This window comes from Oryx dammah, unplaced genomic scaffold, assembly GCF_014754425.2.
Source record: "Oryx dammah isolate SB20612 unplaced genomic scaffold, SCBI_Odam_1.1 HiC_scaffold_22, whole genome shotgun sequence".
NCBI lineage: Eukaryota > Metazoa > Chordata > Mammalia > Artiodactyla > Bovidae > Oryx > Oryx dammah.
The window spans coordinates 21,270,465-21,286,009 of NW_024070206.1; the positions used below are offsets into that span (position 1 = coordinate 21,270,465).

General features: G+C 44.9%; 1 protein-coding gene across 6 annotated transcripts in view; it reads right to left on the minus strand.

The window, feature by feature from the left end:
• Positions 1-15,545, minus strand: part of PTPRM (protein tyrosine phosphatase receptor type M) — a 660,655-nt gene that overhangs the window by 484,593 nt on the left and 160,517 nt on the right. For all 6 annotated transcript variants that reach the window (XM_040264647.1, XM_040264643.1, XM_040264646.1 and 3 more), the window contains exon 2: positions 12,124-12,246. In XM_040264647.1, the coding sequence (XP_040120581.1) occupies positions 12,124-12,246 (123 nt within the window). The remainder of the gene's footprint in view (positions 1-12,123; positions 12,247-15,545) is intronic.

The window sequence follows — 15,545 nt, forward strand, 5'->3', positions numbered from 1 at the left end:
GCACTACTGAATGACTTTATACAGGCTTACTCATAAAGAATGAGTTTAAATAATTCACTTTATCCAACCCACCGCAGTTCAGAAAACCAATACTCAAATAACTTCAAATATACGAATATGAATCCTACTCTTAAATTTTTCTACAGCATGACACTTCATAAACCCAACTTCAGAGAACTAGTAACATTCACAGTTATGTGGCTTTATACAATGAAACTTGTGTACATTATTTCACTTTGAATGAGTATTTATTAGAATAAGGAAAGAATATGTTGCAATGATAGAAACAAACTAGTTACACTGTCTTTATTCAGAAATAAAATGTGAATTGTGACACTCAGGGATAGCTTTTTTTGCAATACAACTGACCCTTGAACAATGCAAGGGTTAGGGGTATAGACCCTCCACTCACACGAAAGGTCTGTGTATAACTTAGAGGTGGCCCTTCTGTATACGCCATTCAGGTCAGAACCAGTGATTAAACCAACCTTGACTCCTGCAGCATTGTAATGTTTACTACTGAAAAAAAAAATCTGCATGTAAGTGGAAGCACACAGTTCAAACTCATGTTGTTCAAGGATCAACTGTATTTACAAAACCCTTCCCTCTTTTTCTTTTCTTTCCAGACTCCTCCAAGCCTTTAACTGTTAATCATCAAGGGAGATGTATCTCTTAAGATGGTCTAGGTTGGTGGTTCTCAGAGCATCTTCTAGGGACCCCTGAAATCCCTACGAGTTCACAAGGCAAAACCACTTTCCTGATAATAATAGGGCATTGTTCAGTTTTATTATTCTCATTTCACACTCAACTGCTAACAGCTGCACATCACTGTTCTGATGACTAATGGAATGTATGCTGATGTACTCTGTTTTCAAAATTATTCAGTTTAACATTTCAATCCAGAAAATATGAATATCAAAAGTGCTTTGGATATCCAAAAAAAAATGTCCTAAGACCAAAAAGTTTATGAATCATTCAAAAATAATCCCAAGGGACCTGCTTGGCTGTTCAGTGCCTACGTCTTTGCGCTCCCAATGCAAAGGGACCGGATTTGACCCCTGGTCAGGGAATTAGATCCCACATACCACAACTAAGAGTTCACATGTTGCAACTAAAATCCAGTGCAGCCAAATAAATGAATTAAATTAAAAATATGAAAAATAAAAACCCACAATGCCCAAATCTCAGGGGCTTCACACAGAAAGTTTTTCTCTTACTCGGGCATCTGCCCCCAGTGCTCAGGTGTGCATGTATATCTGAGTGTGTTGGCAGCAGGGGGCTTTTTTGGGGGGGGCATCATTTCTACATTTTGTCACTTGTGCTAAAAGCACCTGAATCACCAAGGCAAGACAAAGGGAAGATATCATGGGGAATCTGACTCTAGAAGCTTCTGCCTGAAAGGGACAGGTGTCACCTGCACACACAGCCGCCAGCCACAGCAGGTGCAGCCACACTCACAACAGAGGGCACAGGGGTGCACGCACCCCCCCCCCCGCCCCCTGTTTTCAGAACAGGAGAGCTGGCAGCTAGTCTCCTCCCAGGATCTCTCCCCAAAGCTATGCACCCTCCTGACCATGTATTCACAGGGCCTCAACAACCATTTCAGGAAACATGCGGAGAGATGCTATTTAAATACCACACACATGTGTCATTTAATACCACACAAAAACCACACACATTCACATATCTCAATCATTTTTAATTTCAAAACAACTGCAAAACATCAAACCTGAACAAAATATGTCGCCAAAGCTAGTATACAGTACTACTGTGTAAAATGAATGTTCTAAATGCCTGATTGACTGACGTGTAAAACAAATTATTCATAATCATTTGTGCCATTACCCAATGTCCAACACCTTTTTATAAGAGCAAGACCCAGATCAATTCAAATAAATTAACATTCCTGTCTGAACTGACTCATCCAGACCCAGTAACAAATTCACATGTCAATGGTGGGCTGCTCCTGTGACCCATCCGCTGAAAAATACAAACTGTATCATTTTGTTTTCCAAATAACAAGCATTGATTGCAGTGTTAGAAAGGTCACTTGTCATCAGCTCAGTCATTGACCTGCTGGCAAATTGCTGCCTGTCACTCCGCAGTGCGCTGGGACCAACGGGGGAGCTCAGGCACATTGTGTTTATACAGTACAATTGGGGAGGTGACACCATTTCCACACGGTGTGTGTTTAACAGAACAGGTGTCATGGTCAGCAGAGATGGGAAGATTCGGAAGCAGCAGAAAAGGGCTGACTGTGAGAGTGGGCTCATCCCTTCCCAAGATGACGACCCCCGCCCCTCCACCCGGCCCGCCTGCATCTACCAAGAACTCATTGATTCCTCCTATTTGCTTCAAAATTGCCTGGACCAAACCCAGTCTATGCCTCCAAGCCTTATGCCAAAGATTTCAATACTCTGTACATTTTCTCTGGGTCACAGAAGAAAAGATGCTCCCTAGAAGGCGTCGGGGAAAAAAATCAAATTAAGAAGCAGCTCTGTATTAAAAAACGTGAAGCACTCAAATAAGAAGAGGATATTGGAAACACCAACTTTCCAGGGCATCCTCTAGGAGGGTGCCAGTGTATTCGCGTGTGGCCCTGTGCATCTGGCATAGAGTTGGCAGAGTGATCAATTATCTGGGTGTGCCACCCACCACCGAGGGGAGCGAGGATGTCCAGCCGACAGTTAATTAAATAGCTGTATTTATTTTCCTTTCAGCCACTTAAGCTTTCAAATTTCACTTTAAGATATAATTTATCATCATCTCCTCGGATAAAATCTCAGTCAACTATGCATTAAAGGCCACTTATTTAAAATAATGATCTACACAATCATTTCGCAGAGCTTGCCAAGAGATTCTTCACGAGTTTTTCTGTGCTCAGTCCCAGATTATGGACAGGATACAAATGAATGCAAGTATGTATCCAAAAATAAAATGTAATAACTCCTTATGTGTCTTCTTACAAAGTTCCAGTTAGCCACCAAAATAGCTGCCAATGGGATAACGATCTTTATAGTTGGTTCACCCACTGAGGCATAAGACTGCAGCGTGAAGCATCCATCCCATTTTAGAAAGCCCTAAAATTAATTCTCTGAAGTGTGTCACTTACATCGGCCCGTCAGCTCCACTAAACCTCTCCAGGAAAGACCAAGAAATCATCCAGAGATGCTCAGAAGAGAAAACAGGGGTCAACTTGGGTTTTTTAAATATAAATATTTTCAGTGAAATTCGACAGGATAGCTTTTTGCCAAAGAGGCATTCATAGATGAGAATCATGTTGGTATGAAGTCAGAGAAGCTCTCTGTTTCTTTTGTTTCCTGTTTGTATTGCAAATTTTGCTTAGTTTCGAAACTATAGAAAAGTTGAAAAAGTAGCGTGATAAATGCTCATATAGACTTCACCCAGATTTGACAACTGTTAACACCTTTCCAGGTGGCGCTAGTGGTAAAGAACCTGCCTGCTAATGCAGGAGATATAAAAGACGCAGGTTCAAACCCTCCTGGGTCTGGAAGATCCCCTGGAGAAGAAGACGGCTATCCACTCCAGTATTCCTGCCTGGAGAATTCCATGGACAGTGAAGCGTGCCGGGCTAAGAGTCAGACATGACTGAAGCAACTTAGCACACACACACAACATGTTACCACGTGTGCACACATACTCTGTCACACATACACACACACACTTGTAACATAAATCTTCTAAGAACTAGGGAATTCTCCTACCTATTTCTCTGCTTTGTGATACTTATTTACTAACCAAGTTTTCTTCTTCTATCTTTTTCTGCTCCCTCGTATGAGAGATTCTTTCTCTCTGTCCATACAGAGTCAGTTTGCTTCTTGCTGTCTCTAATCAGAAATCGGGAGTCACACTGCCTCCTTCCTAGGAATCCTCCACCAGCTCAGGGCGGCTTCTGTGAAGGTGCGGGGTCCTTCCTCCAGCCTTGCCCGCCAGCCCCCTCTTCCCTGTCCACAATGCCTGCAGTCCCAACCCTCTGCAGCTCCTGTGCCCTGCCCTCAGCCAGCACTGCCTCAGACAGGGCGCTCCTTCCGCCCGGCCTGCCCCCTGCTCTGGCCTGCTCCTCATGCTCTCCTGGACTCTTTTGGGTGCCGCCTCCTCCTGGAGGCCTTCCGCCGGCCTTCAGCCCCTGGCCTCTGACTGGAGAGCAGCCAGGCCCCCACTAGAGCTGGCAGAAACTCTGGGAGACTGGCCCCATGTCATCACTACATCCAGTGCCCAGAGCGCACCCAGAGCTTCATAGGCTGGAGCCCCAAAGAGGGAAGGGTCTTCATCTCCCTCTCGGTCTTAAGGTGAAAAGAACAAGCCATGTTCAACTAGTTCATCTTTGAAATGTATTCATTCTCTTCTGCTTCTTGAACCACGGAAGGCTCCGAGGGGCTAAAAGGAGACCTCGCCCCTGTGAAGGTCTGGCCTGACGCAGGCTGGAGACGGGGGTGACCAGAGCCCCTGGCCACACAGAATGGCCCAGGCACTCCCCATGCCAGTGTCTGTGTGAGGGCAGCTTCACGCCACTGTCCACCTGCCAGCCAGCACCCCAGCAGCCCACCCCAAACCCCTCTAACCCAAACATCTACCCTCCAGCAAGAGAGGCTGCCGCCGGCTGGACCCGAGGGCAAGACTACCTCAGGCCACGGGTTCTTGGGTCTTCAGCCCAGCCCCACCCGCTGCCCCTCTGCCGTCCGAGGTAGCTTCCTTCTCTCCAGCCTCCTTCATTCCAACAACAGGGCCCGGCCCAGCCCCAGGGCACCAGCACAGGGAACAGAGGAAACGGAGGTGCCTACCAGCTCCTCGGTGTGCACGTCTCAGCCCAGCGATCACAGCTGCCTGGTGGCCCCATGCCCCTGGACCCCAGCCCTCGCCCCTCTCGCCCTTCCTCCACTCAGACTCAGAGAGATTTACAGTTTCTGTCACCACTGGTCTGCCTGTTTATTCCATTACTTGCTCTCACATAACTCATGATGTCATCCTGTACAATTTTATGGGAAATTAACCAAGAAATAAACCTATGTTAAAAATACATACAGGCTGACTTGCATACTTTTTAGCAAATATTTAAGAAATAGCCAGCCACTGTTCTTCCTTTTTGTAACAGTTTCCAATCGGACAAGACAGGAATTTAGAATAAATCTAAAGGAGAGCATTCATGGGAACACTGAATATAAATTATTGAAATAAGTAGTCTTACAGAATACACTGGCCCCCTTGGAACACTTAATTATTAAAAATCCAGAAACTTTTCAAAAGAAGACTTTTTAAGTACTTATAATATTTTTTACCATGAAGTTAAACTTATTAAGAAAAATGTGTGATATATAAGTGACAGGACAATTACACCAAATCCCACCATCCTGGCAAAAAAGGTTTACATTTTAATGGGCTTCTTTTAGCTTTCTATTTAATCCATACAGAAATTATACCTTTTGTTTCTTATTTGGTATCACTTAGAATGGCATCCCACTCCAGTACTCTTGCCTGGAAAATCTCGTGGATGGAGGAGCCTGGTGGGCTGCAGTCCATGGGGTCGCTGAGGGTCGGACACGAGTGAGCGACTTCACTTTCACTTTTCACTTTCATGCACTGGAGAAGGAAATGGCAACCCGCTCCAGTGTTCTTGCCTGGAGAATCCCAGGGACGGGGGAGCCCCCATAGACGGTGGGCTGCCGTCTATGGGGTCGTACAGAGTCAGACATGACTGAAGTGACTTAGCAGCAGCAGAAAAGAAAATAAGAAATCAGCAGAAACTATCCACTTCACAGAGTTCAAATTAAGCTAAGAGATGGATTCATGCCAACTGCTCTTGAAAGGTCACTTAATAATGATAAAAGGAGGACTTTTCTTGAATGCCGTGCTGGGCCAGGTAGGAGGCAAAGTTCCTCAAGTGGACCATTTGGTCTCCCCTGGTCAATCGCCCCATGAGGTGGGTTTTAGATGCCTTCCCAAGACCTTGGGGCCTCTGTAGGGCTGATGGTCCCCTGCCCGCAGACCAGCCCCCAGGTCTTTGTCCCTTTGGGAGGCCCTGGCCTCCTATCCCCAAGGGTACCCCATGCTTGCTCACAGAGCAGCTGTTCTTATCTGCTGCTCCCATCCCTCGCTAAGCCCTGTCCTGTTCAGTTTTCCTTCACGGCTCTTAGCATGTCTCCCCATGGTGCTATAAAGTGAAACTTGCTCAGCTGTGTCCGACCCCATGGACTGTAGCCCACCAGGCCCTCTGTCCATGGAAATCTCCAGGCCAGAATACTGGAGTGGGTAGCCGTTCCCTTCTCCAGGGGATCTTCCCAACTCAAGGATCGAACCCAGGTCTTCCACATGGTAGGAAGATTCTTTACCATCTGAGCCACCAAGTCTATCTGCTTATCAGCTGCCTGCCTTCTGCCTCTGGGGGACTCATTCAGCAGAGGGAAGACTCCACTGTTGCCGCTGCAGCCCCGACAGTCAGGCCCCTGGCCACCACGCCACAAACGCGGACAATTAACTCATCCTACACCCGTGAGGAGACTGGGGACCCAAGAGCTAAAGAGCCTGGCAAGGTCCATGACTGTGAAGACCCAGAGCCAGAATCTGACCCAGAGGGGGCACAGCCCCACAAGGAGAACCTCTGTGTGCACTTTAAGGTGATCCACACAGCTCCCACCTGGAATGAAGGCTGCCCCACCCCCACTAGAGGCACGTGCTCTGGTGGGATGTTTACCCTCAACACTCAAAACAGCAAAACAGGGGTTTTTTCCCTCTCACCTATAAGCCTGGGGTGGAGAAGGCAATGGCAACCCACTCCAGTATTCTTGCCTGGAAAATTCCATGGATGGAGGAGCCTGGTAGGCTGCAGTCCATGAGAGTCCATGAGAGTCAGACACGACTGAGCAACTTCACTTTCACTTTTCACTTTCATGCATTAGAGAAGGAAATGGCAACCCACTCCAGTGTTCTTGCCTGGAGAATCCCAGGGACGGCGGAGCCTGGTGGGCTGCCGTCTATGGGGTCGCACAGAGTTGGACACGACTGAAGCGACTTAGCAGCAGCAGCAGCAGCATAAGCCTGGGGCAGGTGTACTTTCTCTGAACTTGAGTCCTAATAAGGTGTAAAACAGGGATAATGCCATCTGACCTCCCAAGGCCATCACAAAAATCAGAGGATGCACAGCAAAGAAGTAAGTGCTAGCAATGGCTAGGAGTTATTTGGGTGCACAAGATTACTTTGGTTGATAAGGGAGAATTACCAGAAGATACTGTGCTGCCACTTGCCTGAGGTTTTAATTTATATATATATATTTTTTTTGGCTCGGCTTTTGTTTTTTTGTGTCTTTTTAAGAGATAGCACAGCCAAGAAAGCTATATTGATGCTACCCTGTGCTGAGTCTGATGAACTGAATTGTATATTACCTTTTACGTTTTTACATCCAGAAAGTCATTAATGAGTGAGGGGGAAACGTGGTCTTATAGGATCTGGTCTCTGGGCAATGCAAGAATCATCTCACCAGAATGTGGGAGCATTGTCGGCGAAGGCATCCTTATTGGGTTCACTCAGTGACGAAGCCCAAGCCTCTAGAATGATGCCTTGTACACAGCGGGTGTTCGATAAATATTTGTGAATGTTGACAGATTCAAAGAATGAATGAGATAATTAAACAACTGTGTGACTGCTCTGTGCCAAAAATATTACCCACCAGATACACACTGAAATTTAAGGAGGAAACATGTCTTTTCAAGCCCAAAGTCGTCTGGTCTTTGTCGCTCACTGAGCCCCGTAAGAGCTCTGAAGTGTGAATACACTGGGACATCTTCCCCAATAAGAGGAAAGTATGCCTGATGAATGTGCCCCAAGAGGAAACTGCAGTTCCTCTGACTGTTAATCTATCATCTTTCCCAAAACAAATACATGCAGGCAATTTTTTTTTTTTCCCCTGGGTCATCGAGCTAAGAGTCTACCTTGCTCCTCCATCCTGCACGGGCCTCTCTCTGCTTTTCACGTGGGCAGCCGCGGAAATGACTGAATCCTCACTCACAGCACCTGCATGAAGACTGGCAACCCTGCCAGTCCCAATTGGCATTATGTAAAACCAAGCTGTGGGGCCACGTGAGGTTGCCCAGGAAGCACACTACACAACCTGGAAGAGCACTGAGGTCTCTCCAGCACTAAGGCCCCATTTCCCCTGGAGAAGGAAATGGCAATCCACTGCAGTATTCTTGCCTAGAGAATCCCATGGACGGGGAAGCCTAGCAGGTTACAGTCCACGGGGTCGCAAAGAGTCGGACACGACTGAGCGACGTCACCTCACCTCACCTCACCTCAAGGCCCCATTTACTTCATTACAGCCTTCTAAGAGGTTATTTATACCATGGGGGTATAAATGCCTTTCTTCTTGGGCTTCCCAGATAGCTCAGTTGGTAAAGAATCCACCTGCAATGCAGGAGACCGTGGTTTGATTCCTGGGTCGGGAAGATCTGCTGGAGAAGGGATGAGCTACCCACTCCAGTATTCTTAGGCTTCCCTTGTGGCTCAGCTGGTTAAGAATCTGCCTGAAATGTGGTAGACCTGGGTTTGATCCCTGGGTTGGGAAGATCCCCTGGAGAAGGGAAAGGCTACCCACTCCAGCATTTTGGTCTAGAAAATTCCATGGACTGTATAGTCCATGGGGTTGCAAAGAGTTGGACATGACTGAGCAACTTTCACTATTCACTATGGTTGTAAGCTGCCTTTATGCCAATATTATGGATGAAATTATTTTCTATTTAAAATTTTACTTATTTATTTGTTTTTGGCTGCATGGGGTCTTTGTTGTTGCACACAGACTTTCCCTAGTTGCAGCGAGTAGGACTTACTCTCCAGTTCAGCTTTCTCACTATGCCGGAGCACAGGCTCCAGGGCATGGGCTCAGTAGTCATGGCACATGGGTTTAGCTGTCCTATGGCATGTGGGATCAATCCTCCTGGACTAGGGATTGAACCCATGTTCCCTGCATTGCAAGGTGGATTCTTAACCACTGGACCACCAGGGAAGCCCCATGGATGAACTTATTCTGTAAATTTTTTTATAAACAGGATCACACTTCTAATACATAAGATATGGAGCATGTTAAATATTCATTTCATAAAACTGGAGCCCTGAGGTCCAAAAACACATACTTTAACAATATAAGAAAACATTAACCATTGCCAACTTGTGTGGATGTTCCTGCACCATGAAATACTCAATCGATACCTTTTAGTCTACATGTGAAATCACATGATGCACTGCAATGCATAAAGTGATTGGATATGATATCACTTAGGTGCAGAATCCAAAAAAAAAATGGTACAAACAAACCTATTTACAGAACAGAAAGACAGTCACAGATGTAGAAAACAAACTTATGGTTACCAAGGCGGAGGAGGGAGAGGGATAAATTTGGATATTGGGATTGACATACACACATTACTATAATATAAAATGGATAACTAATAAGAACCTGCTATAGGGACTTCCCTGGCAGCCCAGCGGTTGGGACTGCACCTTCCGATGAAGAAGGTGTGGGTTTCATCCCTGGTTGGGTAGCTAAGAGCCCATGTGCAAAAATCCTAATGTGAATCCCCAAGTTTTCTATTAATCAACAGAAGTGGAATAAATTCAGGAAGAATATTTTAAATGCCTCCACTTCATTCTTCCAAAGGCAGAAGGGCCTTCAAAGGCCAAAATTTGCAAAGTCACTTCACCTGTGTTGCTTCAATTACCCCATCGATTGCTCCAGAGCACAGCCGGTCTTTGAGTGTGTTATCATCTTTGTAATGGCCTCAGCTAGAAACCCACCCTTTCTGTGTTTAAAGCCTGGACAGCTTGGTCTGAGATGGTCTTACGGAACATCACAAAGAAGAAAAGGATGAATGGTAACAAGAAGCTATTCCTTGCCCTCCTTTGTGGGGAGAGGTAGGTCATCCTGTAACAAAAATAGAGCCAGTGGAGGCTGTTGAAGATCCAGCATTACTGAGGTTCTTTTGTAAAAGTCAGCGTTTCCAAGTGAGGCTTCAATCTAAAGGAGTACGAAAATGCAACCAAGTACCTACTGTGGAGAATTACAAAATGTTCACCAAATTTGAAAATAACAAACAAAGAAAATCCAGGTTCACTCTTGTGGAGAAAACGCCCAAGACTGAGTCTGAGTATCCTCCCGGCCTCCCTGGACCCAGGCTCGAGAAAGAGACTGAAACGGAGCAGGACCCTGTGTCCTTGTCCCCCCACCCTCCTCCTCTGCCTGCCTTCTGTCTGTGGGAAACTTCAGGCAAAGGATACATTTATTCAGAGCAGTGAGAGATGCTGAAACAAAGGAAAACAGTGGAAGGAGACTAAATAATAATGTAGCAATTAAGCATAGTCAAGGACCTTCAGTTCTTTCTCAGGGGCTATAGATGATATTTTGAGCCATATCCTGGGAGCTGTCTCATAGATACCAAAACACCAGGTGGAGAAGTTAACCACACGGTGACCAGACTGTCCACAGGACTTGAGCTGCCACAATGCTGAGACCTGACTGCAAAGAAACGGGAAGAGATGGACCCTGGAACTGAGATGAACTGTACTTGAAACAACCATGGTGTTGCTGGTCAGACCATTGATAACCGATTCAAAGATGACTGTTAGAGAGGACTGTGCTGTTTCTGCATGTAACCCCTTCCCCCACCCCATCTATAAAAGCTCTCACCCCCTGCTTGTGGGGGCTGGGAGTCAGTCTTTGGACAGATGTCTGCCACCCTCCCCGTCCCCCTGTCAGCATCTAAAATAAAGCAAACTTTCCTTTCCACCAACCTGGCCTGTTTACTGGTTTTTGAGGTCCAGGCACCTAACTCCACACACACATCTTCTTTCATTAAGAGCAGGTGAGAACAAAGGCCTTCAAGATGAGAAGCCTCTTGGGAAAGGTCAGCTCCCCCAAGGGGGGCTGCTATGTCCCTCCTCCAGCTCCCCATCACTGACAAGAATGAAACCAGATTAGACTTGAAAAAGAACTAAAGAACCACTGACTCAAACACAACATTCAATAGCACTTACCTACATGAGAAAGAGAGAGACAGAGGAGGAGATGGTCAGCTATGGGGAAGTCACCAAGAACTAGGGTAGATTTGAGGTCCAGTTGAAACCACAGTGCTCAGGAGCTCAAGGTTCCTCTCTTTGAAGTTATAAGGATTTAAATGTGGGAAGGAGGTGGGAATAACGTGGTGGGCATCATAACTGTGAAAGTTTCACCAAACAACAGTAAACCCTACTTCATGTTCACACGCTACCTTTCCAAGATTACTTAATAAATGTAAATACTGCTACATTTAGACACATGAGTGAAGACCTCAATAGCCACTGAAAAAGTATAAAAATTGTGCTTTATCTGAAACCCAAATTAGAGTAACATCTCTTCCAGCTTGAATCCTGAATGGGGTATACTCATCACCCCATTTGTTAAGTGAATCTAACATTTTAAAGGGATGGGCAATGCACAGCCTAAAATCGGTGTCTATTAAAATGATCAACCTCTAATCTGAGTAGAGTCCATAAGTCATCATCTTCCTGCTCTTCCTTACAAAGAAGTAGAATCTTGCTGGTCAAATGTTTCTCATTCATCAGAAAACTTACTAAGCGTTTCTACAGTGGAGAAAGGATCCACACGTACGCAGACCTTTTTATCCAAATGCTTTCGAGACCACGAGCATCTTCCTGGATTCCTCGGGTGCAAGGTGAATCACCTCCCCAGGTCTCCTATTTGTGATGGAGGCTTTGTTATCTGGATTCCCCAGCTAGAGTTCTAACTACCAGACACATTCACCAGAAGAGACATCAATCTATTTCCCATAATTTCTGCTTCCTGGGAAAGGATCCCATTGGGTGATGCTCATTAATCTAGCAAGGATGAATCCAAAGATAAAAGAAGTAAACTTTAATTAGACTTTAAAGGTAAAGATACAAGGGTCAACTCTCTGTCATTGGTTCTCTTGAACCATGCTTATAAGATAACCAGCCTTCGCCACCAAACTCAAAACCCAACACCCTCACTCATTTGACCAGCACCCAGGGGACACTGACTGTGATATTAAGACTCTTCTGCACTTTTGTTTTTAAAAAGAGAACTTAAAACTGAAAACAAACCTGATGGCATCCATGGGTCAGAGGTTGGTTTGGTCAAGGTGTTCACTTGCTCCCAGTTGAAGTCATCATCTACAGCCTGGCTGTATCCACACGTGCTGTAAGGCTCATCAAAGAGGCAACCACCTAAAATGTAAAAGAAGGGAGAGTGATATTAATAATGACCAAACTTCTGGGATAAACTACAATGAATGCAGGGAACCGTAAACCCACGGTTGATGCTCAACTCAATTTGACCCTGACCCCACTGCATCCTAAGTAAGTGTTATCTGAGTACTAGTCATGCCTTGTCAATAATTCTAAATTATATTGTTTCCCAAAAAGACTCTGACATCTTTATAATAGCCATCAGTTGTGTCTGACTCTTTGTGACCCTTTGGACTAAAGCCCACCAGGCTCCTCTAGCCATGGGATTCTCCAGGCCAAAATACTGGAGTGAGCTGCCATGCCCTCCTCCAGGGAATCTTCCAGACCCAGGGACTGAACCCGTGTCTCCTGTGTCTGCTGTGCGACAGGTGGATTCTTTACCCGCGAAGCATTGGGGCAGCCCAGTTGAAAGTAAAAATGAAGCAAATTTGTAATTCATATTTTCCAGATTCATATGAAGTTGGCATAATTGACCTTGTGTTCAAAACTTTAATAGAACCATCCTAGGTGTTCAACATGTCTTCAAAAGAAAAACAAATTATACTTTGTCCAAAAAATGAAAAGAGAAATACTTCCATTGTAACACTGGGCATACTGGTCAGGGACAAAACAGTAGAGATTGTAGACCTTGCTTGAAAAATATTTGTCTAAGGATTATTCTAAATCTAATGCAAAAATGGGTTTTGCTTTAATACTTTGGAGATTTGAAGTCTCAAAATTAAAAGAGATTATAAATTTGCTTACAGTCCACACAATTTTTAAAGGCAAGGATAAATTCAAAATTAAACATGGGGTAAACATCTGCTGGATGTTGAAGCTAAAAATGAAGCTATTTAAATAAAGAAACAAAGAATAAAAGAAAATGCAGTATATGCAAAGCAGGTCCGCTGTTTCAGCATCTGGGGACACACTGATGATTCAAAAAGTCCCACTCACATCCTCTCAAATGTCTCTTGTTACCCTGAATTATTATAGCGTCAAGTCTTTCCCCCAATGTTTCACATTGCCAAAGTGAAGGATTATATCAATCATCTTAATTATCATGAAAATTCTATTGCCCATTATCATAGAATGTTATTAATTATGTCAACTTAAAAGATTAATTATAATCACTTGCCAATGATGAGAATTGAGGGTCTGGTCAAGAAAACACAAGTGTAAGAATATAATTTCACTGTGGCTGTACCGTATGCCTTGGCAGCAAGAAGATAAATAAAATAATAATAATAAAGTAGTTGCACAAACTAAGACATGGGGTCCCCTCGTCCAATTTCCATCCACTTGCTTACATCAGTTCTACAACCTTCTGGACAGACAGCTTCCGAACAGGTGCATGTGTGCTCACTCCTGTCTGACTCTTTGCGACCCCACAGACTGTGTCCCATCAGGCTCCTCTGTCCATGGGATTCTCCAAGCAAGAATACTGGAGTGGGTAGCCATTCCCATCTCTAGGGGATCTTCCCAGCTCAGGGATTGAACCCGCACCTCCAGCACCCCTTTTACCAGCAAGCAGAATCTGGGAAGCCCTCTGAACAGGTGGGCACCCAGAATTTAGAAAACATCCCTCTGATTGTAGATGACTCCTTTAAAAAGGCCCAAATGCAGCTTCCTGAAATGTATACCCATCGATCTTAGTTCTTTCCTGTGTACAAACAGTGAAAAATCCCCATTCTTACACAAGAAAGCTATTTAAAAAGAGCTGTTAAGTTCTATGTTTTTGCTTCTCCAGGCAAAACATGCTTTGCTCCCCTCCCTCCCTCCCAATAGAAGGCTCTCAGACCTTCACCATGAAGGCAGGTGTTCTAAACACTGTCGCGTTTATGAGCACTCATCTAAAGCAGGGACTCTCAGTACTGCAGCCCCAATTCGACTGACTACTTCCCTTGACCTCTTGCTCTGTCAACAGCCTGAGCTGAGGGCTGGCCCATCCCGGAATCCCACACGTTTCCTCATACCACTTGCCATCGAGCCACTTCTCCCCTCTGCAATAAGGGAGGTGACTTTCTACATTTTCCCTTTCTAAACCCCATCTCTGTTGTCAGTACATCTCTCCAGCCTGGTGAGAGCTTCTGCAATCCTGATTTTGTCATTCGGGTGTTAAGTTATCCTACCTAGGTCTGGGTTATCTGCAAGTTTGAAGAAGCATATTTGCTGTCAGCCTCCAAATCACTGATAAAAGATGTTCAAGGGACCTTGGGCCATTTTAAGAAGCATCCCTCCTCTTTCACTCTTTGTATTAAGTCACTAGCTCCAGTGGCCCTGGACACCATCTTCTGTAACACTTTTAACAGAACTGCCCAATTAAAGATTCTGTTGGGAACAGAAAACTCATTATAAAGACACAGCATTAACTCAATACTTCACCTTGACAACAACTGGTAATTTATATTTCCCTCTTATTCAGCTTTAACAAGTTCAGAAACAGAGTGGCTTTGTTTCAAGCACGTAATACTAACACCTTTACAATTTCGGGTAAGAAATGTTAGAAGACTATGCAAACATTTATGAGAAATATTTTCTCTTGGTTGCAAGCCCTAATTTTGATATAGAAAATAGCCTTACTGCTGCAGGAATAAACCCAAACAGCAGTAGCACTTGTAATATTCAAAAGAAAGAAAGAAGCATGAATTTTGACAGAAAAGGGACCCCCAATGGAAGCACAGACAGTACTTTGATGAAAGTCCTGCCGTGCAATCTCAAGCAGTGAGAAATAGCTTGGGGCATCAGCAAAACAACTGAAGGCTGGTTAAAGACCTGGTTTAGGAACCAATTCTTGGCACTGCTGCTGCTGCTAAGTCACTTCAGTCATGTCCAACTCTGTGAGACCCCATAGACAGCAGCCCACTAGGCTCCTCTGTCCCTGGGATTCTCCAGGCAAGAATACTGGAGTGGGCTGCCATTTCCTTCTCCAATAAGCAAATACAATAGTGAGAGCTGGTATGGCTGAAGCAAACCCCAGTGACTAATACAATGCTGGTGCAAGGATATAATTTCCCTATTATATAAAGCTGCTTCTACCACTTGAAGGAAAACAGAGAATCCACACAGGACTATGGAACCACCAGGAAATGGCACAGAGTGGATTTCCTGTTGCCCCAACCTGTGTCTCCCTGCACACCTACGGGTCCATCATTGGCCTCCATCCAACAGACACAGAACCCTAAAACAGCAAAGGTGGTCCACTGAGATGAAATGAGGCAAGAGTCAGGTCAACAGCAATGAGATATAACCCACGCAAGAGAGCACAGTGAAGCTTTTCGATTTCAAGGCAACTCTGG